Consider the following 16,970-nt stretch of genomic DNA (forward strand, 5'->3'; position numbering starts at 1 on the left):
TGGCAGGGTGATGTAGTTGATGGTGGAGATGGGAGTGTGTTAGTGGGTCGGGGCAGGGTGATGTAGTTGATCTGCAGATGGGAGTGTGTTAGTGGGTCTGGGCAGGGTGATGTAGTTGATGTGGAGATGGGAGTGTGTTAGTGGGTCTGGGCAGGTGATGTAGTTGATCTGCAGATGGGAGGGAGTGTGTTAGTGGGTCTGGGCAGGGTGAGTAGTTGATCTGCAGATGGGAGTGTGTTAGTGGGTCGGGGCAGGGTGATGTAGTTGATGTGGAGATGGAGTGTGTTAGTGGGTCTGGGCAGGGTGATGTAGTTGATCTGCAGATGGGAGTGTGTAGTGGGTCGAGGCAGGGTGATGTAGTGATGTGGAGATGGGAGTGTGTTAGTGGGTCTGGGCAGGGTGATGTAGTTGATGTGGAGATGGGAGTGTGTTTAGTGGGTCTGGGCAGGGTGATGTAGTTGATGTGGAGATGGAGTGTGTTTAGGGTCTGGGCAGGGTGATGTAGTTGATGTGAGATGGGAGTGTTTTAGTGGGTCAGGGCAGGGTGATGTAGTGGGTCTGGGCAGGGTGATGTAGTTGATGTGGAGATGGGAGTGTGTTAGTGGGCCTGGGCAGGGTGATGTAGTTGACGTGGAGATGGGAGTGTGTTAGTGGGTCGGGGCAGGGTGATGTAGTGGGTCTGGGCAGGGTGATGTAGTTGATGTGGAGATGGGAGTGTGTTAGTGGTCTGGGCAGGGTGATGTAGTTGATGTGGAGATGGGAGTGTGTTAGTGGGTCTGGGCAGGGTGATGTAGTTGATCTGCAGATGGGAGTGTGTTAGTGGGTCTGGGCAGGGTGATGTAGTTGATGTGGAGATGGGAGTGTGTTAGTGGGTCTGGGCAGGGTGATGTAGTTGATGTGGAGATGGGAGTGTGTTAGTGGGTCGGGGCAGGGTGATGTAGTGGGTCGGGGCAGGGTGATGTAGTGGGTCTGGGCAGGGTGATGTAGTGGGTCTGGGCAGGGTGATGTAGTTGATGTGGAGATGGGAGGGTGTTAGTGGGTCTGGGCAGGGTGATGTAGTTGATGTGGAGATTTGAGTGTGTTAATGGGTCTGGGCAGGGTGATGTAGTTGATGTGGAGATGGGAGTGTGTTAGTGGGTCTGGGCAGGGTGATGTAGTTGATGTGGAGATGGGAGTGTGTTAGTGGGTCTGGGCAGGGTGATGTAGTTGATGTGGAGATGGGAGTGTGTTAGTGGGTCTGGCAGGGTGATGTAGTTGATGTGGAGATGGGAGTGTGTTAGTGGGTCTGGGCAGGGTGATGTAGTTGATGTGGAGATGGGAGTGTGTTAGTGGGTCTGGGCAGGGTGATGTAGTTGATGTGGAGATGGGAGTGTGTTAGTGGGTCTGGGCAGGGTGATGTAGTTGATGTGGAGATGGGAGTGTGTTAGTGGGTCTGGGCAGGGTGATGTAGTGGGTCTGGGCAGGGTGATGTAGTTGATGTGGAGATGGGAGTGTGTTAGTGGGTCTGGGCAGGGTGATGTAGTTGACGTGGAGATGGGAGTGTGTTAGTGGGTCGGGGCAGGGTGATGTAGTGGGTCTGGGCAGGGTGATGTAGTTGATGTGGAGATGGGAGTGTGTTAGTGGGTCTGGGCAGGGTGATGTAGTTGATGTGGAGATGGGAGTTAGTTAATGGGTCTGGGCAGGGTGATGTAGTGGGTCTGGGCAGGGTGATGTAGTTGATGTGGAGATGGGAGTGTGTTAGTGGGTCTGGGCAGGGTGATGTAGTTGATGTGGAGATGGGAGTTAGTTAATGGGTCTGGGCAGGGTGATGTAGTTGATGTGGAGATGGGAGTGTGTTAATGGGTCGGTGCAGGGTGATGTAGTTGATGTGGAGATGGGAGTGTGTTAGTGGGTCTGGGCAGGGGGATGTAGTTGATCTGCAGATGGCAGTGTGTTAGTGGGTCTGGGCAGGGTGATGTAGTTGATGTGGAGATGGGAGTGTGTTAGTGGGTCTGGGCAGGGTGATGTAGTTGATCTGCAGATGGGAGTGTGTTAGTGGGTCTGGGGCAGGGTGATGTAGTTGATCTGCAGATGGCAGTTTGTTAGTGGGTCTGGGCAGGGTGATGTAGTTGATGTGGAGATGGGAGTGTGTTAGTGGGTCTGGGCAGGGTGATGTAGTTGATGTGGAGATGGGAGTTAGTTAATGGGTCTGGGCAGGGTGATGTAGTTGATGTGGAGATGGGAGTGTGTTAGTGGGTCTGGGCAGGGTGATGTAGTTGATCTGCAGATGGGAGTGTGTTAGTGGGTCTGGGCAGGGTGATGTAGTTGATGTGGAGATGGGAGTGTGTTAGTGGGTCTGGGCAGGGTGATGTAGTTGATCTGCAGATGGGAGTGTGTTAGTGGGTCTGGGCAGGGTGATGTAGTTGATGTGGAGATGGGAGTGTGTTAGTGGGTCTGGGCAGGGTGATGTAGTTGATCTGCAGATGGGAGTGTGTTAGTGGGTCTGGGCAGGGTGATGTAGTTGATGTGGAGATGGGAGTGTGTTAGTGGGTCTGGGCAGGGTGATGTAGTTGATGTGGAGATGGGAGTGTGTTAGTGGGTCTGGGCAGGGTGATGTAGTTGATGTGGAGATGGGAGTGTGTTAGTGGGTCTGGGCAGGGTGATGTAGTTGATCTGCAGATGGGAGTGTGTTAGTGGGTCTGGGCAGGGTGATGTAGTTGATCTGGAGATGGGAGTGTGTTAGTGGGTCGGGGCAGGGTGATGTAGTTGATGTGGAGATGGGAGTGTGTTAGTGGGTCAGGGCAGGGTGATGTAGTTGATGTGGAGATGGGAGTGTGTTAGTGGGTCTGGGGCAGGGTGATGTAGTTGATGTGGAGATGGGAGTGTGTTAGTGGGTCTGGGCAGGGTGATGTAGTTGATGTGGAGATGGGAGTGTGTTAGTGGGTCGGGGCAGGGTGATGTAGTTGATCTGCAGATGGGAGTGTGTTAGTGGGTCTGGGCAGGGTGATGTAGTGGGTCTGGGCAGGGTGATGTAGTTGATGTGGAGATGGGAGTGTGTTAGTGGGTCTGGGCAGGGTGATGTAGTTGATCTGCAGATGGGAGTGTGTTAGTGGGTCTGGGCAGGGTGATGTAGTTGATGTGGAGATGGGAGTGTGTTAGTGGGTCTGGGCAGGGTGATGTAGTTGATGTGGAGATGGGAGTGTTTTAGTGGGTCTGGGCAGGGTGATGTAGTTGATGTGGAGATGGGAGTGTGTTAGTGGGTCGAGGCAGGGTGATGTAGTTGATGTGGAGATGGGAGTGTGTTAGTGGGTCTGGGCAGGGTGATGTAGTTGATGTGGAGATGGGAGTGTGTTAGTGGGTCTGGGCAGGGTGATGTAGTTGATCTGCAGATGGGAGTGTGTTAGTGGGTCTGGGCAGGGTGATGTAGTTGATGTGGAGATGGGAGTGTGTTAGTGGGTCTGGGCAGGGTGATGTAGTTGATCTGCAGATGGGAGTGTGTTAGTGGGTCGGGTCAGGGTGATGTAGTTGATCTGCAGATGGGAGTGTGTTAGTGGGTCTGGGCAGGGTGATGTAGTGGGTCTGGGCAGGGTGATGTAGTTGATCTGCAGATGGGAGTGTGTTAGTGGGTCGGGGCAGGGTGATGTAGTGGGTCTGGGCAGGGTGATGTAGTTGATCTGCAGATGGGAGTGTGTTAATGGGTCGGGGCAGGGTGATGTAGTGGGTCGGGGCAGGGTGATGTAGTGGGTCGGGGCAGGGTGATGTAGTTGATCTGCAGATGCGACTGTGTTAGTGGGTCTGGGCAGGGTGATGTAGTTGATGTTTTTATGATGTTGTATTTTATGTATGTTTTGTATTGTTTATAAAATATCAAATCAAATCTTACAAAATAAAGGAAATAGTAACAACAAAAACATTAAAAAAATAACAAGGCTATATAGATGGAGTACCAGGTAATAACATGGCTATATAGATGGAGTACCAGGTAATAACATGGCTATATACAGGGAGTACCAGGTAATAACATGGCTATATACAGGGAGTACCAGGTAATAACATGGCTATATACAGGGAGTACCAGGTAATAACGTGGCTATATACAGGGAGTACCAGGTAATACCATGTCAATATACAGGGAGTACCAGGTAATAACATGGCTATATAGATGGAGTACCAGGTAATAACATGGCTATATACAGGGAGTACCAGGTAATAACATGGCTATATACAGGTAGTACCAGGTAATAACGTGGCTATATACAGGGAGTACCAGGTAATAACATGGCTATATACAGGGAGTACCAGGTAATAACATGGCTATATACAGGTAGTACCAGGTAATAACATGGCTATATACAGGGAATACCAGGTAATAACATGGCTATATACAGGGAGTACCAGGTAATAACATGGCTATATACAGGGAGTACCAGGTAATAACCTGGCTATATACAGGGAGTACCAGGTAATAACATGGTTATATACAGGAGTACCAGGTAATAACATGGCTATATACAGGGAGTACCAGGTAATAACATGGCTATATACAGGGAGTACCAGGTAATAACATGGCTATATACAGGGAGTACCAGGTAATAACATGGCTATATACCGGGAGTACCAGGTAATAACATGGCTATATACAGGAAGTACCAGGTAATAACATGGCTATATACATGGAGTACCAGGTAATAACATGGTTATATACAGGAAGTACCAGGTAATAACATGGCTACATACAGGGAGTACCAGGTAATAACATGGTTATATACAGGGAGTACCAGGTAATAACATGGCTATATACAGGGAGTACCAGGTAATAACATGGCTATATACAGGGAGTACCAGGTAATAACATGGCTATATACCGGGAGTACCAGGTAATAACACGGCTATATACAGGGAGTACCAGGTAATAACATGGCTATATAGATGGAGTACCAGGTAATAACACGGCTAAATACAGGGAGTACCAGGTAATAACATGGCTATATAGATGGAGTACCAGGTAATAACATGGCTATATAGATGGAGTACCAGGTAATAACATGGCTATATACAGGGAGTACCAGGTAATAACATGGCTATATAGATGGAGTACCAGGTAATAACATGGCTATATACAGGGAGTACCAGGTAATAACATGGCTATATAGAGGGAGTACCAGGTAATAACATGGCTATATACAGGGAGTACCAGGTAATAACATGGCTATATAGATGGAGTACCAGGTAATAACACGGCTATATACAGGAAGTACCAGGTAATAACATGGCTATATCGATGGAGTACCAGGTAATAACATGGCTATATACAGGGAGTACCAGGTAATAACATGGCTATATAGATGGAGTACCAGGTAATAGCATGGCTATATACAGGGAGTACTGGGTAATAACATGGCTATATACAGGGAGTACCAGGTAATAACATGGCTATATACAGGGAGTACCAGGTAATAACATGGCTATATACAGGGAGTACCGGGTAATAACCTGGCTATATACAGGGAGTACCAGGTAATAACATGGCTATATACAGGGAGTACCGGGTAATAACATGGCTATATACAGGGAGTACCAGGTAATAACATGGCTATATACAGGGAGTACCGGGTAATAACATGGCTATATACAGCTATATAGGTGATGCAGCCAGTCAAGATGCTCTCAATGGTTCAGCTGTAGAACTTCTTGAGGATCTGAGGCCCCATGCCAAATCGTTTCAACCTCCTGAGGGGGAAGAGAGTCACACACTCCACACACTCCAACACTCGGACATTATTTACAAAAGATGCATTTGTGTTGTGAGTCCGCCAGATCAGAGACAGAAGGGATGACCATGTTTTGTCTTGATAAGTGTGTGAATTTGACCATTTTCCTGTCCTGCTAAGCATTCAAAATGTAACGAGTACTTTTGGGTGTCAGGTAAATGTAAGGAGTAAAAAGTACATTATTTTATTTAGGACAGTAGCGAAGTAAAATTAAAAGTTGTCAAAATATAAATAGTCAAGTAAAGTACAGATACCCCAAAAAACTACTTTAGTCGTACTTTAAAGTATTTTTACTTAAGTACTTTACACCACCGATGTATAGTGATGTATACTGAGATGTATACTGAGTACAATGTATAGTGATGACTGAACATGTCTGTGTCTAACAGGTGGTTGGAGGAAAGATGATGGATTCTGGTCGACTTTGTGCTTTCATCACTAAAGTGAAGAGAGGAAGTCTAGCAGATACTGTTGGTCACCTTCGACCAGGTACACACTGTCTCACACTGATGATGTCATGAGTAGACACTGTCTCACACTGATGATGTCATGAGTACACACCTGCTCACACTGATGATGTCATGAGTAGACACTGGCTCACACTGATGATGTCATGAGTAGACACTGGCTCACACTGATGATGTCATGAGTAGACACTGTCTCACACTGATGATGTCATGAGTACACACCTGCTCACACTGATGATGTCATGAGTAGACACTGGCTCACACTGATGATGTCATGAGTAGACACTGGCTCACACTGATGATGTCATGAGTAGACACTGTCTCACACTGATGATGTCATGAGTAGACACTGTCTCACACTGATGATGTCATGAGTACACACCTGCTCACACTGATGATGTCATGAGTAGACACTGGCTCACACTGATGATGTCATGAGTAGACACTGGCTCACACTGATGATGTCATGAGTAGACACTGTCTCACACTGATGATGTCATGAGTAGACACTGTCTCACACTGATGATGTCATGAGTACACACCTGCTCACACTGATGATGTCATGAGTAGACACTGGCTCACACTGATGATGTCATGAGTAGACACTGGCTCACACTGATGATGTCATGAGTAGACACTGCCTCACACTGATGATGTCATGAGTAGACACTGCCTCACACTGATGATGTCATGAGTAGACACTGGCTCACACTGATGATGTCATGAGTAGACACTGGCTCACACTGATGATGTCATGAGTAGACACTGCCTCACACTGATGATGTCATGAGTAGACACTGCCTCACACTGATGATGTCATGAGTAGACACTGGCTCACACTGATGATGTCAAGAGTACACACCTGCTCACACTGATGATGTCATGAGTAGACACTGGCTCACACTGATGATGTCAAGAGTACACACCTGCTCACACTGATGATGTCATGAGTAGACACTGGCTCACACTGATGATGTCAAGAGTACACACCTGCTCACACTGATGATGTCAAGAGTACACACCTGCTCACACTGATGATGTCATGAGTAGACACTGGCTCACACTGATGATGTCATGAGTAGACACTGGCTCACACTGATGATGTCATGAGTAGACACTGCCTCACACTGATGATGTCATGAGTAGACACTGCCTCACACTGATGATGTCATGAGTAGACACTGGCTCACACTGATGATGTCATGAGTAGACACTGGCTCATACTGATGATGTCATGAGTAGACACTGGCTCATACTGATGATGTCATGAGTAGACACTGCCTCACACTGATGATGTCATGAGTAGACACTGCCTCACACTGATGATGTCATGAGTAGACACTGGCTCACACTGATGATGTCATGAGTAGACACTGGCTCATACTGATGATGTCATGAGTAGACACTGGCTCATACTGATGATGTCATGAGCAATACAATAGTTAATATTGATGATGTCATGAGTAATACACTGGTTCATATTGATGATGTCATGAGTAGACACTTGCTCATTCTAAATATGTAACTAGTACATGCTGACTCACAATGATGATGTCACGAGTACACACTGTCACACAATGTCTCATACTGATGATGTCATGAGTACAGACTGGCTCCCACTGATAATGTCATGAGTACACGCTTTCTCATACTGATGATGCAATTCGTCTTTTTAGCTGCCATTACCCTTGTCTGACCAATCATATTTGTACACACCATAAACACTTCTCATATTCAATCATATTTGTACACTGCATGAATATTTCAATGTCACTCCTCTCTTTCTTTCTGCAGTGTGCTGTGTTAACGGATCCTCTCTCTCTCTCTTCAGGAGATCAGGTTCTTGAATGGAATGGGAGGGTCCTACAAGGAGCAACATTCAAGGAAGTTTATAATGTCATTCTAGAATCCAAGCCAGACCCCCAAGTGGAGCTGGTTGTGTCCCGTCCCATACGGTGAGTTAAGTTCTAACACGACTATGGAAAATGACCTTTCAAGTTGTGAATACATGTACTTAGTCTAAGGATGTGTGACTCTCAGCTTGGTTTCGCACTACCCCTGTATGCCCTTAATGACTTGTGGAGTGGTACAGTGCCTTCCGAAAGTATTCATACCTTGACTTACTCCATATTTTGTTGTGTTACAGCCTTAATTTAAAATTGATTAAATATGTTTTCTTTTCTCACCCATCTACACAAAATATCCCATAATTATAAAGTGAAAACTTGTTTTAGAATCACCTTTGGCAGCGATTATAGCTGTGAGTCTTTTTGGGTAAGATCTTTACACACCTGGTTTGCACATGATTCTTTTTTAAATTCTTCAAGCTCTGTCAAGTTGGTTGTTGATTATCGCTAGACAACCATTTTCAGGTCTTGCCATAGATTTTCAAGACAATTTAAGTGAAAACTCGAACTAGGCCACTCAGGAACATTCAATGTCATCTTTATTTATTTAAATTTCCCATTTATTTAACCTTTATTTAACTATGCAAGTTTGTAAGCAACTCCCGTGTCTGAATTAATCTCCCATTGTCTGTTGGAAAGCAGACTGAACCAGGTTATGCATTTGCTTATGCTCTATTAAATTGTATTTTAATTAGAAAACATTCCCTAGTCCTTGCCGATAACAAGCATACCCATAACACGATGTAGCAACCACCATGCTTGAAAATATGAGGAGTGGTAGTCAGTGATGTGTTGGCTTTGCCCCAAACACACGTTGTATTCAGGACATAAAGTTAATTTATTTGCCACATTTTTGGTACCTTATTCAAACAGGATGCATGTTTTTGGAACATTTTTATTCTGTACAGGCTTCCTTCTTTTCACACTGTCATTTGGTTTACTATTGTGGAGTAACTACAATGTTGTTGATCCATCCTCAGTGTTTTCCTATCACAGCCTTTAAACTCTGTAATAAATTATACATAGTTCCACTTTGACATTATGGGAAGGACAGTGACACAACCTCTCAATTTAATCAATTTTAAATTCAGACTGTAAAATAACAACATGAGGAATAAGTCAAGGGGTGTCAATACTTTCTGAAGGCCCTGTATAAATATATTTTCAAATCAAATGGTATTCACTACATGCTTGGTAAACAACAGGTGTGGACTAACAGTGAAAATGTTTATTCATTTTATTCCCCCGTCTCAGGATAATTTTATTAATGGTATCTCTGACAAAATATGAAAGTTAACATAAATGTTTACATAAAGGTTCAAAGCAGAAAATTAGTCCCTGTCATTGAAAGCTGTGAAAATATGTTATGTACTAATAGGTCTTGTGTAAGTTGTTTTGAATCACACCGTCACTCAGCTCCACAGAAAACATCCCAGCTTCAATCCTCAGCTCCACAGAAAACATCCCAGCTTCAATCCTCAGCTCCACAGAAAACATCCCAGCTTCAGTCCCTCAGCTCCTCAGAAAACATCCCAGCTTCAGTCCCCTCGCTCCACAGATAACATCCCAGCTTCAGTCCCTCAGCTCCACAGATAACATCCCAGCTTGTCTTTCAGCTCCACAGATAACATCCCAGCTTCAGTCTTTCAGCTCCACAGATAACATCCCAGCTTCAGTCCCTTAGCTCCTCAGAAAACATCCCAGCTTCAGTCCCTCAGCTCCACAGATAAAATCCCAGCTTCAGTCCCTAAGCTCCAGAGATAACATCCCAGCTTCAGTCCCTCAGCTCCTCAGAAAACATCCCAGCTTCAGTCCCTCAGCTCCACAGAAAACATCCCAGCTTCAGTCTTTCAGCTCCACAGATAACATCCCAGCTTCAGTCCCTCAGCTCCACAGAAAACATCCCAGCTTCAGTCCCTCAGCTCCACAGATAACATCCCAGCTTGTCTTTCAGCTCCACAGATAACATCCCAGCTTCAGTCCCCTCGCTCCACAGATAAAATCCCAGCTTCAGTCTTTCAGCTCCACAGATAACATCCCAGCTTCAGTCCCTCAGCTCCACAGAAAACATCCCAGCTTCAGTCCCTCAGCTCCACAGAAAACATCCCAGCTTCAGTCCCTCAGCTCCACAGAAAACATCCCAGCTTCAGTCCCTCAGCTCCACAGATCACATCCCAGCTTCACTCCCTCAGCTCCACAGATAACATCCCAGCTTGTCTTTCAGCTCCACAGATAGCATCCCAGCTTCAGTCCCTCAGCTCCACAGAAAACATCCCAGCTTCAGTCCCTCAACTCCACAGAAAACATCCCAGCTTCAGTCCCTCAACTCCACAGAAAACATCCCAGCTTCAGTCCCTCAGCTCCACAGAAAACATCCCAGCTTCAGTCCCTCAACTCCACAGAAAACATCACAGCTTCAGTCCCTCAACTCCACAGAAAACATCCCAGCTTCAGTCCCTCAACTCCACAGAAAACATCCCAGCTTCAGTCCCTCAGCTCCACAGATAAAATCCCAGCTTCGGTTCCTCAACTCCACAGAAAACATCCCAGCTTCAGTCCCTCAACTCCACAGATAGCATCCCAGCTTCAGTCCCTCAGCTCCACAGATAGCATCCAAGCTTCAGTCCCTCAACTCCACAGAAAACATCCCAGCTTCAGTCCCTCAACTCCACAGATAGCATCCCAGCTTCAGTCCCTCAACTCCACAGATAGCATCCCAGCTTCAGTCCCTCAGCTCCACAGATAACATCCAAGCTTCATTAGAACAATTCCCCTCTGGACCCTCTGAATAAACATATATAGGTGACCCATATTTGACTAGCGAGAGGGCAGTAACAGTAATGTAACTGTGAAGATATGTCTTGCTTCATCATGTTGGGGTTGTGTTTATTTCCCAGAGATTTTCCCAGTATCTCAGAGAGCACACATGGACAACTGGAATCAAGTGAGTGGTGACATCATACATTCATTATCATGACATTAACAATGCCTACATCGGGATGTAGTATAGCTCTTAGCTTTTACTAAATTACACAATGATTCAAAGAAAACTGAGGCAATGTGCCCTAGTAGGAAGACCACTTTGTGCAGCTCACCCTGCACTATCAAGTCTACTTCTGATAAGCTCAGGAAAGCATTAAAAACAATCAAGCAACCCAGAAAAGTGCAAAAAAAAAGGCCATATTAACATATGCAGCCTGAGAAACAAGGTCTATGAAGTCAATAACTTGCTTGTAACAAATAACATGCATATTCTGACTATCTCTGAAACTCCCTTAGATAATACCTTTGATGATACAGTGGTAGCAATATATGGTTATAACATTTACAGAAAATACAGAAATGCCAACGGGGGTGTTGCGGTCTATATAAAGAACCACATTCCTTTAAAGCTTAGAGACGATCTAATGTTAAATAATGTTGTCACGTATACTCCCTCTGGCCTCTAGGTCACCAGACTGCTGATTATTACGCACACCTGTCACCATCGTCACACGCACCAGAGCTTATTGACACTCACCTGGACTCCATCTATTTATGTCACTCCATTTGGTTCCTTCCCCAGGCGTTATTGTTTCTGTATCTGTTTCATGTCGCTGTTTATTCCCGACTCTCAGCGTACAGCGTTACAAAGTAACGCCTCACCAAAGGGAAGCATCAGGGGGTGTTTTTAGTTTTTGTGTTAGAAGTGACGTCGGGTCTGGGTTCCGCTGCCAGAGCAACCGAGGATGCCCCAGCCGGCTCTTTAGGATTTCATGTCTCAGCCGGTACATCGGGGTGTCAAGACTCGGTTGGCAGGTCAAGCGTCTGTTGCCGAGTCTACCGACGATGCCTCAGATAGCTTGTCAGGCTTCCATGCCTTAGCTAGCTCGTCAGGTTTTCAAGACTCGGTAGGCTCGGCAGGCTCCCCAGCCACAGCTGGCTTGCCAGGCTCCGGCACTTAAGGCTGCTTGTCAGGTTCCTGTGCCTCTACGGAGCCGAACGGTCCGCTCTGATCCCCGGGAATGTCCCTCTGGTCGGCGTCCTGCAGCTGGAGCTGCGCGTCAGAGAGGGGGTGCTGTTTTGTCTGCTCCTTCTTCGGCACTCTAGGTCACCGGGCTCCCGCGCCCCAGTCGGCTCGACAGGTTCCCGCGTTTCGGCAGAGGTGGCCGGTCCGCTCCTGATCCCTGGGATCGTCCCTTTTGTTGGCGTCCTGCGGCTGGAGCCCCATTTCAGGAGCTGCTCGTCAGGGAGGGGGTACTGTCACGTATACTCCCTCTCTGGCCTCTAGGTCACCAGACTGCTGATTATTACGCACACCTGTCACCATCGCACCAACACTTTTTGACACTCACCTGGACTCCATCACCTCTTTGATTTCCTGCCCTATTTATGTCACTCCCTTTGGTTCCTTCCTCAGTCATTATTGTTTCTGTATCTGTTTCATGTCGGTTCGCTGTTTGTGTTTCTTCTTTTCTTCATGTTTGTTTATTTATTTATTCACTCCCTGAACTAGCTTCTCGACTCTCAGCATAAACTGTTACAACTGTTGAAGTAATATGGCTACAGGTTCATTTGCCTCACCTAAAGCCTATTCTTTTTTTTGTATTTTCACTCCTTTTTTCTCCTCAATTTCATGGTATCCAATTGGTAGTTACAGTCTTGTCTCATCGCTGCAACTCCCGTACGGACTCGGGAGAGAAGGTCGAGAGCCATGCGTCCTCCGAAACACAACCCAACCCAACCAAGCCGCCGCACTGCTTCTTGACACAATGCCCATTTAACCCGGAAGCCAGCCGCACCAATGTGTCGGAGGAAACACCGTACACCTGGCGACTGTGTCAGTGTCAGTGTGCACTGCGCCCGGCCCGCCACAGGAGTCGCTAGTGCCCGATGGGACAAGGATATCGCTGCCGGCCAAACCCTCCCCTAACCCGGACGACGCTGGGCCAATTGTGCGCCGCCCCATGGGTCTCCCGGTCGCAGCCGGCTGCGACAGGGCCTGGACTCGAACCAAGAATCTCTAGTGGCACAGCCTTAGACCACTGCGCCACTCGGGAGGCCCTCTAAAGCCTATTCTTGTGGGAAGCTGCTATAGACCACCAAGTGCTAACAGTCAGTATCTGGATAATATGTGTGAAATGCTTGAAAATGTATGTGATATCAACAGAGAAGTATATTTTTTGGGTGATTTAAATATTGACTGGCTCTCATCAGTGCCTGCAACCTGGTTCAGATTGTCAGTCAACCTTCCAGGGTAGTTACAAACAGTAAATCATCAACATGTATTAATCACATCTTTACTAATGCTGCAGAAATGTGCTTTAAAGCAATATCCAAATCCATAGGATGTAGAGATCACAATATAGTAGCCATATCTAGGAAAACCAAAGTTCCAAAGGCTGGGTCTAATATAGTGTATAAGAGGTCATACAATACGTTTTGTAGTGATTCATATGTTGATGATGTAAATAATATTTGTTGGTCTGTGGTGTGTAATGAGGATCAACCAGACGCTGCACTTGACACATTTATGAAACTACTTATTCCAGTTACTAATAAGCATGTACCCATTAAGAAAATGACTGTACAAACTGTTACATCCCCTTGGATTGATGAGGAATTGAAAAATGGTATGGTTGAGAGGGATGAGGCAAAAGGTATGGCAAATAAGTCTGGCAGCCCAACTGATTGGCAAACATACTGTAAATTAAGAAATCATGTGACTGTGCTAAATAACAATTAAATAAACTATACTATGAAACAAAGATAAATTATATAGAAATGAAAAAGCCCCAACACACCTTAACCTTTATGTAAAAATACACAATGATTCAAAGAAAACAAGACCCTACACACCTTAACCTTATAGTGAAAATAACACAGATTTGCTTGTGTCTGCAGGTTCGAGTTTATTTGAATCCCAGAAGATGGGTCGAGCGATATCCGTCACGTCCCCCATGAGTCCCGGGATGCTCCGCTACTCCCCACAGTGCCTGTCTGGACACGTCTCAGTAAGTAGCCACGATGTACTGCTGCTCTGTGGCCAATCATTATCACTCACTAAGGGGATTGGTTGGATCACTTAATTAGTTAATGCTGTTCTCCTTAAGGTTTAATGAGGATGATAAGTCAGGGGCCTTATGGGTGGAGGAACAACAATGTGCTGTCTGTCATTTGACTGATCTAAATCAATAGACACTGTCCTAAGTTTCAAAGTTACTTATTTGGTTCCCGTTTCTATAAGTTATTGAGAGAATACAGGACTGGTTTGGTTCCAATCAATGTATGTTATTAAGAGAATACTGGACTGGTTTGGTTGCCGTTGTCGTGTCTTTACTATCATTAACTGAAGACTTTTAGTTTTTAAATAACTCTCTGTAATTATTATTACAAGATTAAACTGATTAATCATGTAACTGTAATTAACTAGGAAGTCGGGGGAAATAAGGATATTATTCAGATTACAAAGTTATACTTTTCCTAATATAACCATTCAGATATTTTCATATCTGATCAATTATTCTTCTTAATTAATGAATTATTTACTTTACCTCACGTTAGTCTCATTCCAAACGTCGTAAATTGTTGGTTATCTGCACGAACCCAGTCTTCATTATGAGTCATCCATACATCAATTGTCTTAAATCATGGATTTACTAACTAAGTAATTCACAGAAATGCATAAACAAACAAACAAAGTAAATATGGTTACAAAAAATGATAGGAGAATGTGCCCTAGTGGGCTAAACCGGCATGGCGGCTTGTTAGACAAAAGGGAAGTGGGGGTCGACTGAGAAGTCACTACAGAGTTGATAATTATAACAATTGAAATGCTAATCCTTTGCACATGAACACTCACTCATTCAGGAACAATTGCAATCAATATATATACACTGCTCAAAAAAATAAAGGGAACACTTAAACAACACAATGTAACTCCAAGTCAATCACACTTCTGTGAAATCAAACTGTCCACTTAGGAAGCAACACTGATTGACAATAAATTTCACATGCTGTTGTGCAAATGGAATAGACAAAAGGTGGAAATTATAGGCAATTAGTAAGACACCCCCAAAAAAGGAATGGTTCTGCAGGTGGTGACCACAGACCACTTCTCAGTTCCTATGCTTCCTGGCTTATGTTTTGGTCACTTTTGAATGCTGGCGGTGCTTTCACTCTAGTGGTAGCATGAGACGGAGTCTACCACCCACACAAGTGGCTCAGGTAGTGCAGTTCATCCAGGATGGCACATCAATGCGAGCTGTGGCAAAAAGGTTTGCTGTGTCTGTCAGCGTAGTGTCCAGAGCATGGAGGCGCTACCAGGAGACAGGCCAGTACATCAGGAGACGTGGAGGAGGCCGTAGGAGGGCAACAACCCAGCACCAGGACCGCTACCTCCGCCTTTGTGCCAGGAGGTGCACTGCCAGAGCCCTGCAAAATGACCTCCAGCAGGCCACAAATGTGCATGTGTCTGCTCAAACGGTCAGAAACAGACTCCATGAGGGTGGTATGCGGGCCCGACGTCCACAGGTGGGGGTTGTGCTTACAGCCCAACACCGTGCAGGACGTTTGGCATTTGCCAGAGAACACCAAGATTGGCAAATTCGCCACTGGCGCCCTGTGCTCTTCACAGATGAAAGCAGGTTCACACTGAGCACATGAGCACATGTGACAGACGTGACAGAGTCTGGAGACGCCGTGGAGAACGTTCTGCTTCCTGCAACATCCGCCAGCATGACCGGTTTGGCGGTGGGTCAGTCATGGTGTGGGGTGGCATTTCTTTGTGGGGCCGCACAGCCCTCCATGTGCTCGCCAGAGGTAGCCTGACTGCCATTAGGTACCGAGATGAGATCCTCAGACCCCTTGTGAGACCATATGCTGACACCTGCACATTTGTGGCCTGCTGGAGGTCATTTTGTAGGGCTCTGGCAGTGCACCTCTTTGCACAAAGGCGGAGGTAGCGGTCCTGCTGCTGGGTTGTTGCCCTCCTACGGCCTCCTCCACGTCTCCTGATGTACTGGCCTGTCTCCTGGTAGCGCCTCCATGCTCTGGACACTACGCTGACAGACAAAGCAAACCTTTTTGCCACAGCTCGCATTGATGTGCCATCCTGGATGAACTGCACCACCTGAGCCACTTGTGTGGGTGGTAGACTCCGTCTCATGCTACCACTAGAGTGAAAGCACCGCCAGCATTCAAAAGTGACCAAAACATAAGCCAGGAAGCATAGGAACTGAGAAGTGGTCTGTGGTCACCACCTGCAGAACCATTCCTTTTTTGGGGGTGTCTTACTAATTGCCTATAATTTCCACCTTTTGTCTATTCCATTTGCACAACAGCATGTGAAATGTATTGTCAATCAGTGTTGCTTCCTAAGTGGACAGTTTGATTTCACAGAAGTGTGATTGACTTGGAGTTACATTGTGTTGTTTAAGTGTTCCCTTTATTTTTTTGAGCAGTGTATTTACGCTCAGTGTGTCGTCGGGATCTCTGCTGAAAAGTTTGTTTCTGTTGGAGAGTTTCCGTCCTCTCTCTCTCTCTGTCGTGGTTAGAGTGGATAGTTCAGAGTGATGTGGGATGGTTAAAAGATTCAGCAGTCTGGTCTCAAACCTTGGCCCTCTCGTTATCGAGGAAAGCTGGTCTGCAACCTTTGTCCTCTCGTGATTGAGAGAAACATGGTCTGGTGATAGAAACCCGAGTGGGGGTTTTATTCGGAAGGGCAGAAAAGGGCCTGTCCCAGGATGCCCGACCATAACTGTGCTCATGGGCGGTCCTCTGATTTAGTGAAACTCAAAAGGGAATCCAATCCAAAATCACATTACACAATTTCACAAACAGTATCATCCTCACTCGTTCATCTTATA

The 16,970-nt window shown here is 46.0% G+C and overlaps 1 protein-coding gene across 1 annotated transcript in view; it reads left to right on the plus strand.

Annotated features, from left to right (window-relative positions):
* Positions 1 to 6,139: 6,139 nt before the first annotated feature.
* LOC120035877 (regulating synaptic membrane exocytosis protein 2) overlaps positions 6,140 to 16,970 on the plus strand; it is a gene marked incomplete at both ends in the record, with an annotated part of 71,396 nt that continues 60,565 nt past the window's right edge. Inside the window, 4 exon segments of the mRNA XM_038982344.1 lie at positions 6,140 to 6,239; positions 8,049 to 8,172; positions 11,022 to 11,068; positions 14,008 to 14,117. Coding sequence (XP_038838272.1) covers positions 6,140 to 6,239; positions 8,049 to 8,172; positions 11,022 to 11,068; positions 14,008 to 14,117 — 381 coding nt within the window.

The sequence above is a fragment of the Salvelinus namaycush genome, unplaced genomic scaffold (assembly GCF_016432855.1).
Source record: "Salvelinus namaycush isolate Seneca unplaced genomic scaffold, SaNama_1.0 Scaffold1128, whole genome shotgun sequence".
Classification (NCBI taxonomy): domain Eukaryota; kingdom Metazoa; phylum Chordata; class Actinopteri; order Salmoniformes; family Salmonidae; genus Salvelinus; species Salvelinus namaycush.